The sequence below is a fragment of the Ruditapes philippinarum genome, unplaced genomic scaffold (assembly GCF_026571515.1).
Source record: "Ruditapes philippinarum isolate M1 unplaced genomic scaffold, ASM2657151v2 ctg157_1_1_1_1, whole genome shotgun sequence".
Taxonomy (NCBI): domain Eukaryota; kingdom Metazoa; phylum Mollusca; class Bivalvia; order Venerida; family Veneridae; genus Ruditapes; species Ruditapes philippinarum.
In genome coordinates this window covers 544,348-560,354 of record NW_026854186.1, presented here as the reverse complement: position 1 = coordinate 560,354, position 16,007 = coordinate 544,348, and the positions used below count along the sequence as shown (strand labels likewise).

Below are 16,007 nucleotides of genomic sequence, written 5' to 3'. Positions count from 1 at the left end.
GGATGTTAAATATTGATCCGTAAATAAAGTTTTTTGATTGAATTTTTATGACAACAAAATGTTATTGTATTTAACACTGTTTGTTCTTTAATACGATCAATGCTGTTTTAACGATATTTTTTTTTACTAAAAACATCTGAAGTAGACAAAACATGCATATAAATTGTAAACTCTTCCTTTCTCTACAAATTGGTACTTTTGTCAATAAAACTTTTCTAAAACCTTGAGTAGAAGTTTATTACTGTGAAAATGTTAAACAATGAAAGTTATGATGAAAACATATAAAAAGTAATCATCAGTAATATATAATTTTGGGCTGAGTTGACCCGTGCCGAGTTGGAATAGGGGCGAGCTGACTCGGGGCTGATTATGTTTTAGGGCCGAGCTGACCCTGATTCAAGCTAAAATATCAAGAAAAAAGTTTTGTTTGCATTGCAAGTATGGTAAATACCTTCAAATGATTTCACTTTTAAAAATAAAAAGTTGCTCAAAGTCCATGACAGGATGACATGTAATATCCAAATTTATTGTTCTCAATTTTTACACTGAAATGTCCGATTCTTTTCCTCCCTGTGTGTATTGATTTTTGACATCAGTCACATCAAAGGCACTCACCCCATACAGCAGTCATGTAGTTCAGAACACTGATTGGCTCAAAGAACTGTCAGATGAAATATACGTCATTTGGTGTATGTTTCACCACAGACGCTTGGGGGTCAGATCCTGCCCCCCAATGGGATACGCCCCTGTAAACACTCTATCAAAACTATTTAATATTTAAACACCAATGGGACATCTATTACAACGATAACAAGAGCGATCAGTAATCAAATGTGTCGCCTCATAATGGCCAATTTCATGTTGGGACAAATTTTGTGACAGACGGACAGACAGACGGACAGTGCACAACTAGACTAAGTACTGATCAATCATGTAAAGTTTGGAAAAAATTGCACCAGTAGCTTATGAGGAGTAGTCCGGACAAGCTTTTGCGTATCTGGCAACACACAGAAAAAAACACCTTTTTATCAAAGGGCCATAACTCAGCCAAAAATCATTCAACCGGAAAACCCGTGCAATATGCGCAAGGACTTGAGCTACAGATCAATCCTGTAAAGTTTCATTGAAATTGCATAAGTGGTATAAGAGAACTAGTCCGGACAAACTTTAAAAATAAAAATTATTAAAGGGCCATAACTGTGACGAAAATCATTGAACCGGAAAATGCTGACAATATGCACAACTAGACTTGGTACTGATCATTCCTGTAAAGTTTGGATGAAATTGCACCAGTAGTTTATGAGGAGTAGTCCGGACAAGCTATTGTGTATCTGGCAACACACAGAAAAAAACACCTTTTTATCAAAGGGCCATAACTCGGCCAAAAATCATTCAACCGGAAAACCCTTGCAATATGCGCAAGGACTTGAGCTACAGATCAATCCTGTAAAGTTTCATTGAAATTGCATTAGTGGTAAAAGAGAAGTAGTCCGGACAAACTTTAAAATTAAAAATTATTAAAGGGCCATAACTCTGACAAAAATCATTGAACCGGAAAATGCTGACAATATGCACAACTAGACTTGGTACTGATCATTCCTGTAAAGTTTGGATGAAATTGCACCAGTAGTTTATGAGGGGTAGTCCGGACAAGTTTTGTGACGGACGGACGGACAGACGGACAGACAGACAGACGACGGAGAAGTGATCCCTATATGTCGCCACTACTCCGTAGAGGCGACACAAAAATGGTTTTCAAACAATTTTTACATATATGAAAAAAATACCGTATACCATCAAGTCTCAATAAAGTATTGAGATTCCAATTTTGACACCAGGGGAAAAATTTGAACAACTTTGGTAGAGAACCTATAGATGATATTATAAAGCAAACATCAAAGCTCTATGCCTTGTACCTTCAGACAAAAATATTTTTTATATTTTTACTATATGTACATAATGAAAATCAATGACCCCAGGGCTATAATTTGAACAATCTTGGTAATGGTTCACTTCGCAAAGTCTCATGCAATATATTTAACCTCTAGCCTTTGTCAATTCAGAGAAGAAGATTTTTCAAGTTTTTACTTTATGCATATAAGGAAAACTATCGCCTCTGGGGCAGGGCAATTTTAACACTAGGGGCATAATTAAAACAGCTTTAGTAGAGGACCCATAGATGATATTATATACTAAATATCAAAGCTCTAAGCCTTGTGTACTTTCAGACAAGAAGATCTTTTAATTTTTTACTATATGTACATAGTGAAAATCAATGACCCCTGGGGGTGGGGCTAATTTTGACCCCAGGGCTATAATTTGTACAATCTTGCTAGAGGTTCAATACACAATGTTTCATGCAAAATATCTTAACTCTAGCCTTTGTAAATTTAGAGAAGATGATTTTTTAAGTTTTTACTATATACATATAAGGAAAACCTATGGCCACCGGGGCGGGGCTAAATTTGACACTAGAGGCAAAATTTGAACAACTTTGGTAGAGTACATATAGATGATATCATTTAACAAATATTAAAGCTCTAAGCCTTGTACCTTCACACAATAAGATATTTTGATTTTTTACTATATCATCATCATTGTATATATTGAATATCAATGACCCCCGGGGCGGGGGCAATTTTGACCCCAGGGCTATAATTTGTACAATCTTGCTAGAGGTTCAATACACAATGTTTCATGCAAAATATCTTAACTCTAGCCTTTGTAAATTTAGAGAAGATGATTTTTTAAGTTTTTACTATATACATATAAGGAAAACCTATGGCCCCCGGGGCGGGGCTAAATTTGACACTAGAGGCAAAATTTGAACAACTTTTGTAGAGTACCTATAGATGATATCATTTAACAAATATTAAAGCTCTAAGCCTTGTACCTTCACACAATAAGATATTTTGATTTTTTACTATATCATCATCATTGTATATATTGAATATCAATGACCCCCGGGGCGGGGGCAATTTTGACCCCAGGCTATAATTTGAACAATCTTGCTAGAGGTTCACTTCACAATGTTTAATGCAAAATATTTAACCTCTAGCATTTGACAATTGCTAGAAGAAATATTTTTAAAGTTTTTACTACAAGTTTTTACTATATACATATAAGGAAAACCAATGACCCCCGGAGCGGGCCGATTTTGACCCCAGGGCTATAATTTGAACAATCTGGGTAGAGGTCTACCAGACAATGGCTTATGCAAAATATCTAAGCTCTAGGCCTTTTGGGTCTTTACAAGAAGGTATTTTAAGTTTTTACTATATGTACATTTAGTGAAAATCAATGACCCCAAGGGCGGGGCCGATTTTGACCCCAGGGCTATAATTTGAACAATCCTGGTAGAGGTCTACCAGACAATGCCTTATGCAAAATATCTAAGCTCTAGGACTTTTGGGTCTTTACAAGAAGATTTTTTAAATTTATTCTTATAATTCCTTTTGGTTGCCATGGCAACCAGATTTCTGCATGGAATGAAATTCTTTGAACAACTTTGGAAGCCTTTCACCGAAGGATCAATCCTGCCAAGTATGGCTGAAATTGGGCGAGTGGTTTTTCACAAGAAGATTTTTTAAGCTCACTATATAATCTATTTAACACACACACAAACAAACACACACACATACACACACACAGTTGAATCGCTATATGCCACCGCAAAGCAGATGCTGCGGTGGCATAAAAAGACACACAAGTAGAAACGGAGAATTTACTGTTACCCATTGTTCTCCAAGTCACACAAGTACCTCTGGGTTTGTACGGACAGACTGAAGGACAGACGGACAGAGCCTATTTCTATATCCCTCTTTTTTTCGAAAAGGCGGGGGACAATAAGGTATAGAATAAATGCAATGTTAATGACTGATGCTACATATGTGTTTGTGTTTAATTTTCTTAGTTTTTGTAGACTAAAGGATAAATGTTTTATTTCTGTTAAAGCGAAAGCAAATTAGGAAATAAATTTTAATCATTGCCTGTAATCATGGATTTTATCAATTTTAATTGGTTTATTCCAGAGTAAACAAGCAATTATCATTACTTTTCATTACTTTTTGCATTATCACTAGATCCAGTTTATATGTTAAATTTGCCATATTTTCAGTCTATTTGTTGAATTTTCAACATAGGGAGAAAAGAAAAAGACATGCATAATCTCCATACTACCATCTATCAAGTTTCATAAAAATATTTTCAGTACTTTTGCGTTATCACTGGATCCAGTTTATGTGTTAAATTTGCCATATTTTCAAACTATTTGTTGCCATAGCAACCAGAATTTTCAATATAGGAAGAAAAGAAAAAAACATGCATAATCTCCATACTGCCATCTATCCATATATCAAGTTTCATAAAAATATTTTCATAACTTTTTGCGTTATTGCTGGATCCAGTTTTGTATATACATGATATAAGGAAACCTAAGACCCTTGGGCCGGACCAATTTTGATACTAGGGGCAAAATTTGAACAACTTTGGTAGAGAACCTATAGATCAGACTATATACCAAATATCAAAGCTCTAAGCCTGATGTACCTTCAGGCAAAATTTTTTTTTAAGTTTTTACTATATGTACATAGTGAAAATCAATGACCCCCTAGGGAGGGGCCAACTTGATCCAAGGGCTATAATATGAACAATCTTGATAGAGGTCCACTACACAATGTTTCATGCCAAATATCTAACCTCTAGCCTTTGTCAATTCAGAGAAGATTTTTTAGATTTTACTATATACATATATGGAAAATCTATGACCCCCAGGGCCGGGCCAATTTTGACATTAGAGGCAAAATTTGAACAACTTTAGTAGATCTCGGACCTATTATGATATCATATACCAAAATCAAAGCTCTAAGCCTTGTACCCTAAGACAAGAAGTTTTTTTAAGTTTTTACTATATGAACATCAACATTAACAAGTGAAAATCAATGACCCCCAGGGTGGGACCAATTTTGACCCCAGGGCTATAATTTGAACAATCTTGGTAGAGGTCTACCAGACAATGCATTATGCAAAATATCTAAGCTCTAGGCCGTGTGGGTTGTTACAAGAAGATTTTTTAAATTCATTCTTATCATTCCTTTTGGTTGCCATGGCAACTAGTCAAAATATATTGACGTGCCAAAGCTTGATTCTGAGATATTTTCGTTCTGGGACAGAATCTCGCTTTAGAGGCGAGATATTGCCCAGACACGAAAATAGCACAATATCTCGTCGCGCAGTACAATTAGTTGGACTACCATGGCAAACAGATTTCTGCATGGAATCAAATTCTTTGAACAAGTTTGGAAGCCCTTCACCCAAGGAACAATCCTGCCAAGTTAGGTTGAAATTGGACAAGTGGTTTTTCACAAGAAGATTTTTTAAGTTCACTATATAATCTATATAACACACAGGCACACACAAACACACACACACACACACAGGTGAATCACTATATGCCATCGCAGATACTGCGGTGGTATAAAAATGGAAAATTGGTGTTAACAATGCTGCACACAGCATTACCGTGCAATAATCGCTTGTGACAGAATACATTTTTGGTAAAGTTGATTTTCCTTTGATTTTTCAAAAGAGCGAAATGGGGATTCAATGCAGAAAATGTGTGCCGACTCAATCGTGATGAGCCCTGAACATAATTTATTTGTACATGCATTAAAAAGAGAAAGTAGGTCATCATTTGGCAACTCAAATACATGGTGTAGTATAGTGCATAGAAGTACCACCGTTTAAACGGTACCGTTTCGGTTCTTTGCAATCGTGTAAACGTTTACAAAAAATTGCAAACGTGAGAGCCTTTGCAATTACTTAACAATATCTCCAATTTTTTTTTTTTAAAAAGTCGAGCTAAAAAGGATGAAAAACCATATTATATGTAACTTACTTGTTCTAAAATTCGCCTTATACCTTCCCTTGGGGCATCACTGTAATTTTGTGGGTCCTCAGACAACAACTTCATCACAGTGATGTTGCCAGAAGGGCCTTGAGCCCATATGTCAGTGAATGTTCCACCACGATCAATAGCAAATCTAAATTTACCCTTAGTCATTCTTTTAGAAAAAGTGTCACACCTCTTGATGTTAAGGCAGACTGAAATAAACAAGCAATTATCATAGTATTGCAAGCAATCCATAAGTCCCCTACCGGTTAGAACCCCATCAACATTCTGAAGGGCCAATGATGATGGCCATTCACTAATGTTTCAATTTTTCTATATTTTAAGTAAATTTGTTGGAAAAGTTCTTTAAAAGTGATCACAGGAAACAGTTTTTATGAACAGACAGACAGACGGACTGAAGGACACTCTAAAGTTAATATTTGAAACATCCCTGTTACCAAAATATAACATTTTTAAAAGCAAAATGCTTAAAGAGGAGATAACTCTTGAATTAAAGATGCAATTTCATAAAAAATTTCAGCTCTTTTTGACTTATCACAAACAATGTTATATTTGCCATGTTTTAAGCCTACAATGTATTTGTTGCCAAGGCAACCAATATTTTTTCAAAATAGGGAGAACAGATAAGACATGCATAATCTCAAGACTGCCATCTACCCATATATCAAGTTTCATAAAAATATTTCCAGTACTTTTTGAGTTATCACTGGATTCAGTGTAAGTGTAAAATTTGCCATATTTTCAGTCTATTTGTTGCCATAGCAACCAGAATTTTCAGCATAGGAAGAAAAGAAAAAAACGTGCATAATCTCCAGACTGCCATCTACCCATATTACGAGTTTCATAAAAACATTTCTATTACTTTTTGCGTTAACACAGGATCCAGTTTATGTGTAAAATTTGGCATATTTTCAGTCTATTTGTTGCCATAGCAACCAGAATTTTCAACATAGGAAGAAAAGAAAAAGACGTGCATAATCTCCAGACTGCCATCTACCCATATTTCAAGTTTCATAAAAATATTTCCAGTACTTTTTGTGTTATCACTGGATCCAGTTTATGTGTAAAATTTGCCATATTTTAAGCCTATTTGTTGCCATAGCAACCAGAATTTTCAACATAGGAAGAAAAGAAAAAGACGTGCATAATCTCCATACTGCCATCTATCCATATATCAAGTTTCATAAAAATATTTTCAGTACTTTTCAAGTTATCGCGGGATCCAGTTTTGTGGACGGACGGACTGACTGTCAGTCCGTCCGTCCGTCCACAAAGACGGACTGACAGACGGACTGGGACTTACTTAGCAGACGTGTTTGTGGGGTTATTCCTTTGATCTCTTAACCCCACAAGAGCAAATTTTTTTAACCCCATAAGAGCATTTTTAACCACATAATACATGTCTCTACGGAATGAACCCCATACAGAGTGCCTGTACATAAACCTAAACCTCATAATGTAGCTCTCGTCTGCTCGGACGGACGGACAGACAGACAGACGGACTGTAAACCTAAAGTCCCCTCCGGTAAACCGGTAGGGGACTAACAAGATTGCATTTGTGAAAAATGCTATGTCACCGCATTAATACAACACTAAATAGTAGGAACAGAAATAAATCTTTTTTGTTTCTATACAATTGAACTTTGCCAAATTGCAGAAGTGTCTGGTGAATTTGGGGGTCAAGGTCATATTTCAAATTGCATTTCAAACTATAACTGTCACTGTCATGGCGTGAATACCCCTACATAACACTTTGTCAGAATCAACAGTAGTCATTTATGGCTCAAGGACAACCTCCCGGTGAGTAAGCCAGTGCATTGCTAAGTTATGTATTCTACATGCTTCAAATGTAAAAATGTCAAAATCAATACACTTTTGACAGGCATTCTGAAGCATTTGCGTAGACAATATTATTGTAGAAAAACCCCTGTGACCTGACCTTTGTGTACAGTCACCTAAAAATCAATAGGGGTCATCAACTAGTCATAAACAACCTCAATATTAAATATGAAAACTGTTGACCAAATCATTCTTAAGCAATTGAACAGACCCAGTGACCTCAAAATCAATAGGGGTCATCTACTAATCATGACTAACCATCATGCCAAATATGAAGACTTTGGGTGAAAGGAACCTTAAGTTATTGGGCGGACAAGCTTTTTTTTAGTAAAGGCCACCTGTGACCTTAACCTTTGACCCAGTGAGCTCAAAATCAATACCGTCATCTACTGATCATGGCTAACCACCATGCCGAATATAAAGACTGTGGGTCAAAGAAATCTTAAGTTATTGGGCGGACATGGAAAAACAAGGTAATCCCATCCGGCCAGACAAGCTGATTCCAGTATACCCACCTTACAACTTTGTTTTACGGGGGTATAATGAAAGACAATATGCAGATATGTCTAAGGCCATAGGATAACTGATACAGTTTAAAAAAAGTATTCTTACTTGATAAAATTTTGGTATTTACTGTATGTACTATAAAACATAATGAAATACATTTACAGTTATTTTTCTTAAATGATATCTTTTCAATTAAGCATTACCTACTAAGGAAAACATAAACAAGAGGGCCATGATGGCCCTTATATCGCTCACCTGATTATGAAGGTTCAATCCAATTTTATTTGGGCTGTTTGACCTAGTTTTTTAACCACAGATGACCCATATTTAAACTTGACTTAGCAATCACCAAAACAACCTTTCTGACCAATTTTCAGATTATTTGGATCATAACAGTAGCCTTTGAGGTGTAAACAAGGTTTTTCCATATAAGGGCTGTGTGACCTGGTTTCTGAACACAAGTGACCCATATCTTTACTTGACCTGGAATACATCATTACAACCATTCTGACCAATTTCAACGATATTTTATCTGGAACAGTAGCCGCTAGGGTGTAAACAAGGTTTTCCAATATGACCAACATTTGAACTTGACCAAGAAATCAACAAGAATTTGTAACAGAGTTACCAACGTCCCATGCCTCAGGGAAATTTTATATGAAGCATAAAATTGTGCTATTACAAAAGATTGAGGTATGGATCTCAGGACTTTCAGTCCAAAATTATGATCAATGCTAGAACTGCAAATGCAACAATTAATTTATTAAAGGAATAAAATGAAACACAGAATTTAACAAGCAAATTCGTTGAATTTATATCCCCCGCCGAGTACTGGTTATTATTAACACAACAACTGAAGACATAAGGCTTTATTTATATATTAATCATCATAGGCATAAACAGAAATATTCTTTGAACTTGATAAATATTCAGGGCAATAACAGAGCCATAACTTTGTGTTAAATAGTAATATCTGGAAATGCCAATGAGATGTATGCATACTACATAACTAATCAAGGGCCATAAATCTGAGTTATAAGTATCTGACCCGAACAAGGCGACTATATGCACATCTCCTCTTAGAATCCCATAAAGTTTCATTGAATTCCAGCCAGTAGTTGCAGAGAAGTAGCGAGGAAACGAATATTTTCCTATATGGATACTGCATAACTGATCAAGGGCAATAACTCTGAGTTAAAGTGTCTGACGCCAACAAGGCAATGTTATGCACATCTTCTCTTGGTATTGAAGGTTACCATAAAGTTTCATTGAATTCCAGCCAGTAGTTGCAGAGAAGTAGCACCGTAATGATTTTTGCTCTATATGCATACTGCATAACTAATCAAGGGCCATAACTCTGAGTTTAAGTGTCTGACCAGAACAAGGCGACGATACGCGCATCTCCTCTAGGTATTGAAGATTCCCATAAAGTTTCGTTGAATTCCAGCCATTAGTTGCAGAGAAGTAGCGCGGAAACGATTTTTTCTCTATATGCATACTGCATAACTAATCAAGGGCCATAACTCTGTGTTAAAGGGTCTGAGCGGAACAAGCCGACGATATGAGCATCTCCTCTTGATATTGATGATTCCCATAAAGTTTCGTTGAATTCCAGCCAGCCAGTAGTTGCAGAGAACTACTCCGGAAACAAAATTCAGACGGACGGACGGTCAGATGCGCATCTCCTCTTGATATTGATGATTCCCATAAAGTTTCGTTGAATTCCAGCCAGTAGTTGCAGAGAACTACTCCGGAAACGAAATTCGGACGGAAGGATGGACGGACAGACGGAAGGACAGACGGACAACGCCAAAACTATATCCCCCACCCTATTCCATCGGCGGGGGATAACTAGAAATGTGTCCATAGGACATGGGTGCCCCCACACACCACTGTTCTGTCAATGTTATGACTCTAGGTCAAATATTTTTTGGACTACATGTGCAACAAGTTGAAAACTAAAAATCTTTTAATAGTTAAAGGGCAAGAACTTTACAAATACTGAATAAATCTACAAGCAAACCCCAAGGTGCATAAGTTCACATGCTGACCAACACTCTTGTAAACTTTCAGGCCTACAAGTCAAATACCTTTTGAGCTATGCATGAACATGATGAAAACTGCAAATTTATACTACTGTAAGTCAAGGGCAATAACTCTAACAAAACTGAAAAAAATCCACATGCAAAGTCCCAGGTGCATAGCTTCACTGTGATGTTGATCATTATTCCTGTAATTTAGTGATGTTGATCATTATTCCTGTAAAGTTGGTTGATTCTAACTCAAGCAATCAAGGAACAAATAACACAACATAATGAAACGGTTTTTACTAAGTCAAGGGCAATAATTCTGAAAATACTAAATAAATCCACATGAAAATACCCAGATGCACAACTGCACATGCTGAACAACATTCTTGTAAAGTTTCATGACTCTTTGTCAAATCCTTTTTGAGATACATGTGACACAAGTTGAAAATTGCAAAATTTTACTAAAAGAAATGCAATAACTCTAAATATACTGTATAAATCCACAAGAAAATACCAAGGTGCACAACTACACATGCTGATCAACATTACAATAAAGTTTCATGACTCTAGGTCAAATCCTTTTTGAGTTACATGCGACACAAGTTAAAAAATTCAGATTTTTGAGATACATGTGACACAAGTTGAAAATTGCAAAATTTTACTAAAAGAAATGCAATAACTCTAAATATACTGTATAAATCCACAAGAAAATACCAAGGTGCACAACTACACATGCTGATCAACATTACAATAAAGTTTCATGACTCTAGGTCAAATCCTTTTTGAGTTACATGCGACACAAGTTAAAAAATTCAGATTTTTACTAAGTCAAGGGCAATAAAAATACTAAATAAATCCACAGGAAAATACCCAGGTGCACAACTACACATGCTGATCAACATTCCTGTAAAGTTTCATGACTCTATGTCAAATCCTTTTTGAGTAACATGCGACACAAGTTGAAAATTGCAAAATTTTACTGAGTCAAGGGCAATAATTCTAAAAATACTTTATTAATCCATACGCAAATACCCAGGTGCACAACTACACATGCTGATCAACATTCCTGTAAAGTTTCATGACTCTAGGTCAAATCCTTTTTAAGTTACATGCGACACAAGTTGAAAATTGCAAATTTTTACTAAGTCAAGGGCAATAATTCTAAAAATACAATATAAATCCACAGAAAAATACCCAGGTGCATAACTACACATGCTTATCAACATTCCTGTAAAGTTTCATGACTCTATGTCAAATCCTTTTTGAGTTACATATGACACAAGTTGAAAAGTGCAAAATTTTACTGAGTCAAGGGCAATAACTCTAAAAGCACTTAATAAATCCACACGAAAATACCCAGGTGCACAACTTCACATGCTGATCAACATTCCTGTACAGTTTCATGACTCTAGGTCAAATCCTTTTTGAGTTACATGCGACACAAGTTGAAAATTGCAAATTTTTACTAAGTCAAGGGCAATAACTCTAAAGATACTGAATAAATCCACAGGAAAATACCCAGGTGCACAACTGCACATGCTGATCAACATTCCTATTAAGTTACATGACTCTAGGTCAAATACCTTTTGAGTTACGTGCAACACAAAAAAGAATGGACGGAGTGATGGAAGGACAGACGGACAAGGGTAAATCTAAATCCCCCCCCCCCCGCTAAAGTGGGGGCACAAAAAATCTATCATGTTAAGCTTTGACCTCTAAGTGTGACCTTGACCTTGGAAGTACATGAAGGGGTGCAGGTGTTGTGCATGACATATCCTCTTATTATTGTAACTATTTGTACCAAGTATTTTCAAAATCCCTTGAACTATGAAGAAGTTATAGATCAGACACAAAATATACCCTATAACAGACTAGGTCAATCTTTGACCTCTAAGTGTGACCTTGGAGGTAGGGACCCATGTTTTGCGCCTGACATATCGTCTTATTATTGTGATTATTTGTGCAAGTATTTTTAAAAACACTTGATCTATGAAAAAGTTATGGATTGGACACAAAATATACCCTATAACAGACTATGTAAATCTTTGATCTCTAAGTGTGACCTTGACCTTGGAGGTAGAGACACGGCTGTTATGCATGACATATCATCTTATCATTGTGACTATTTGTGCCAAGTATTTTCAAAATCCCTTGATCTATTAAGAAGTTATTTACGGGTCACAAAATATACCATATAACAAACTCTGTTAACCTTTGACCTCGAAGTGTGACCTTGACCTTGGAGGTAAGGGTGCAGGTATTGTTCCTGACATATCGTCATATTAATGTGACTATTTGTGCCAAGTTATTTCAAAATCCCTTGAACTATGAAGAAGTTCTAGATAGGACACAAAATATACCCTATAACAGACTATGCTAATCTTTGACCTCCAAGTGGGACCTTGACCTTGAAGGTAGGTGACCGGTTGTTGAGCAGGACAAATTGTCTTATTATTGTAAAAAATTATGGCAAGTATTCCTTCAAAGATAAGAAAGTTATGGACCAGACACGACATATACCCTCAAATAGACAATGTTGACCTTGAATGAGCAAGTGCTATTTTGACTGTAGAGGTAGGGGTCTGGTTGTTGCGCACGACACATCCTCTTATTATAACAAACATTTGTGCCAAGTTATTTCACATTCCTTTAATAAATGACAAAGTTATGGACCGTACACTAAAGTGTGATGGACGGACAGACGGATGGAGCCTGTTTCTATATCCCCCCATTTTTCTTGGAAAATGGGGGTGACAATCAAACAACCCTTTGACCAATTTCCAGGATATTTGGATCAAAACAGTACCCTCTAGAGTGTCAGCAAGGTTTTTCCATATTTGGCTGTGTGATCTAGTTTTTGACCCCAGGTGACCCATATTCAACTCAACCTAGAAATCATCAAACAACCTTTCTGGCCACTTCACAGGATTTTGGGATCAAAACAGTAGCCTCTAGAGATAAATTTACTGATAAAGAAATCAATAAAATTGCAGATGGTCCATAAATTTACAGATTATCAGTAAATACTCATGAAATCATAGACCTGATAATATGTGATTTACTCAATTACTTTCGGAGTTATCTCATCAACAGTATCTTCGGTATATATTGTTTTAGTTTTCTCTCCTCACCTTTGAATCAGACATACCTATAACAAATACTTAGATCTTTATGACGACTGTCTACGTCGACAAAATAATATGAAAATCACTGTGTTAACTTTTAAGAAATTTGACAGGTCGCGAAATTTTGGACAACTTTATATTATCGGGTTTTATGCTTTTCTCTCGTCGATTCGTGACTCTTATTTGGAAAAATTGCACTTGCACAACAAATAGCAGACATACATACAGTTCAATTAGTGCATTTGTTAAATAAATTCATTATCTAAAAGTTCAAAAACTTTAAATTACTTCTAAAAAAACCGCTCAAAGATTAGAGCATCTGAACATGTCAACCATGACTGTCTTGCTCAGCTGGACGCTTACCTTGTGACGTCATCAAAATTTAGGTGCTCACACCACTAAATGTTCGCATTGTTATTTTCAGCCATATGTTTCAAAGTCTATAAGTAAATTCTTACAGCATAATGAATATTTATTTGGCTTAAGTATGTGTGTTTAATAAATTAAAACATCAATATCGAATATTTTAAAGTAATTTGGTCACCAGCTGATTGTAGGGTAAGGTCATTTACACCTGTTCAATTACGCATTTTGATTGGATAGAATTGTCTAATAAAACTTGTGTAGTTTTCGGATGGTGTATGTCCATGCAGAAGTATTTATACCAGACAATTATTTAGGTCACGAATCGATGAGAAGGCACGAATTCATACATACATACGTACGTACACGTACCTACCTACGTGGGCCCCATTACTGACAAAAAATATGTCGGCATGCCTTGGAATACGTCTTTATTATCCCACCAAACAATGATGTAGGTAGATAGGTACGTGTACGTATGTATGTATGTATTCGTGCCTTCTCATCGATTCGTGACCTAAATAATTGTCTGGTATAAATACTTCTGCAAGGACATACGCCGGGGGGGGGGGGGGGTCAATTCAAGCTTCCATAAAAACAGAAACATTGCACATAATGAGTAACATTTTGACGAGAAATTAATATTTAAAAGGTCTTTTTCGGAAAACATGTAGACGCAATTACTAAAGTGTAGTCTGGTTTTCGTTACATTTTTGTCGAGAAATGCTATATATCAATATACACATCAGCGGTAATCTTGCACGACCGTAGGGAGTGCTATATTATCCACGTGAGAATAAGTGCATATTTTATCATACACGATAAATAACCCTTTTATTAAATACTTATTTCAAAATTGTATACTGAGTTAAAAATAAAACCTTCATTGTTGAAATATTTTTAAAAATGGCTTTTAATAATGTAACTGTCTGGTTACGTTATCCAGCCAACATGACATTAAAGTTATTTTGATGATGGCGTAAACGTCAACGCGCAGTAGTCAAGGGGCAGGACGTGAAGTGGTTGCACACTTGGTTCAAGCGAGCGAATTGGTTGCAAACTTGACAAAATGGCGAACACGGCGTGATTTTTTGAAACGGATGAACGAGTTTTTGCCAGGCAAGTGGGTTTCTTTGTTATTTTGAAGTTCATTAGTATGTCTTTTTCATAATGCAATATATATGCCACACTCGGTTAAAGGTTTCAGCATCCTAGATTCTGTTTTGACGATGTTATTGAAGATATAAACTGATCATGTACATATTTTTAAATTTGACATGTGTGACTGTTCTGGTCGGTTTTTCTCCTAATTTATTCGAATTTGTAAGTTTTGAACTGCATTAAACAATAACAAAATATGTTTCTGTCAATGCTGTACAAATGGTTTAGTTCGCAAGTCCGAAGATAACGTTCAATACACAAAAATATCTTTTTCAAGCAAAAATATCTTGTTTAAAAAAAAAAAACATTTCTCAAACAAAAACAAGTGTTGGGGGCCTAAATAAGGCATTTTTTCACCATTAGAGACAACAACAAAAAGGTGGGGGTGAAAAAGGCGTTAAAAGGTCGCGTAATGGGTTAACAGAAAATGATGAAAATACTTGAAATTACCTAAAATCGCGTTTTTCCATGTTAAAACATGGCCTGTCGTATAAATTTGAAGAAAAAATGTTGTTTTGTAGATTTTTTGATTTTTTTCATTAGCATTAGCATTCTTCATGAGCATTTTGTGAAAAATAGCTGTTTTCATTGAAAAGTCTCCCGTTACAAGTTCAAATTGCTATAATACTATAAAAACCGCTTCAACACTAATCAAATTGGCACAAATGTTGACTGGACCATTGCCCTTGAAACAACATGCTCAGGCTTAAACTTTCTGTTACCATGGCAACGAGGGGAAATCTCAAAATTGCCAAAAATCACTATTTTGCGTTGATTTTTTCCATCAAAATTGATTTCAAAGTGCTGCAACTTCTCAATGGATTGAGATAGAGTCAAATGCTTTTCAGCGTTGGTTACACGTTACCTTATGATCAATCTTGGGTCATTTATAGCCTTTCACAAGTCCAAAATTTTCTTGGCGATGAGGGGGATTCCGCCCCCCTTCAAACCCCCCAAACAGAAGGGGGTACATCCCCCTTCTGGCAACCCCCTGATGTATCTTTTGGCCGCGCCGAAAAAGTGGTCACTTTTTTAACAACATTTCTCAAACAAAAACAAGTGTTGGGGGCC

The 16,007-nt window shown here is 36.0% G+C and overlaps 1 protein-coding gene across 1 annotated transcript in view; it reads right to left on the bottom strand.

Moving 5' to 3' along the window:
* Window positions 1-13,672, bottom strand: part of LOC132739330 (5-oxoprolinase-like) — a 150,781-nt gene extending 137,109 nt beyond the window's left edge. Inside the window, exons 1-2 of the mRNA XM_060727027.1 lie at window positions 13,436-13,672; window positions 5,897-6,102 (exon numbers count right to left, since the gene is read on the bottom strand). Of these exons, the coding sequence (XP_060583010.1) occupies window positions 5,897-6,061 (165 nt within the window). The 5' untranslated portion in view covers window positions 6,062-6,102; window positions 13,436-13,672. The remainder of the gene's footprint in view (window positions 1-5,896; window positions 6,103-13,435) is intronic.
* Window positions 13,673-16,007: the final 2,335 nt, after the last annotated feature.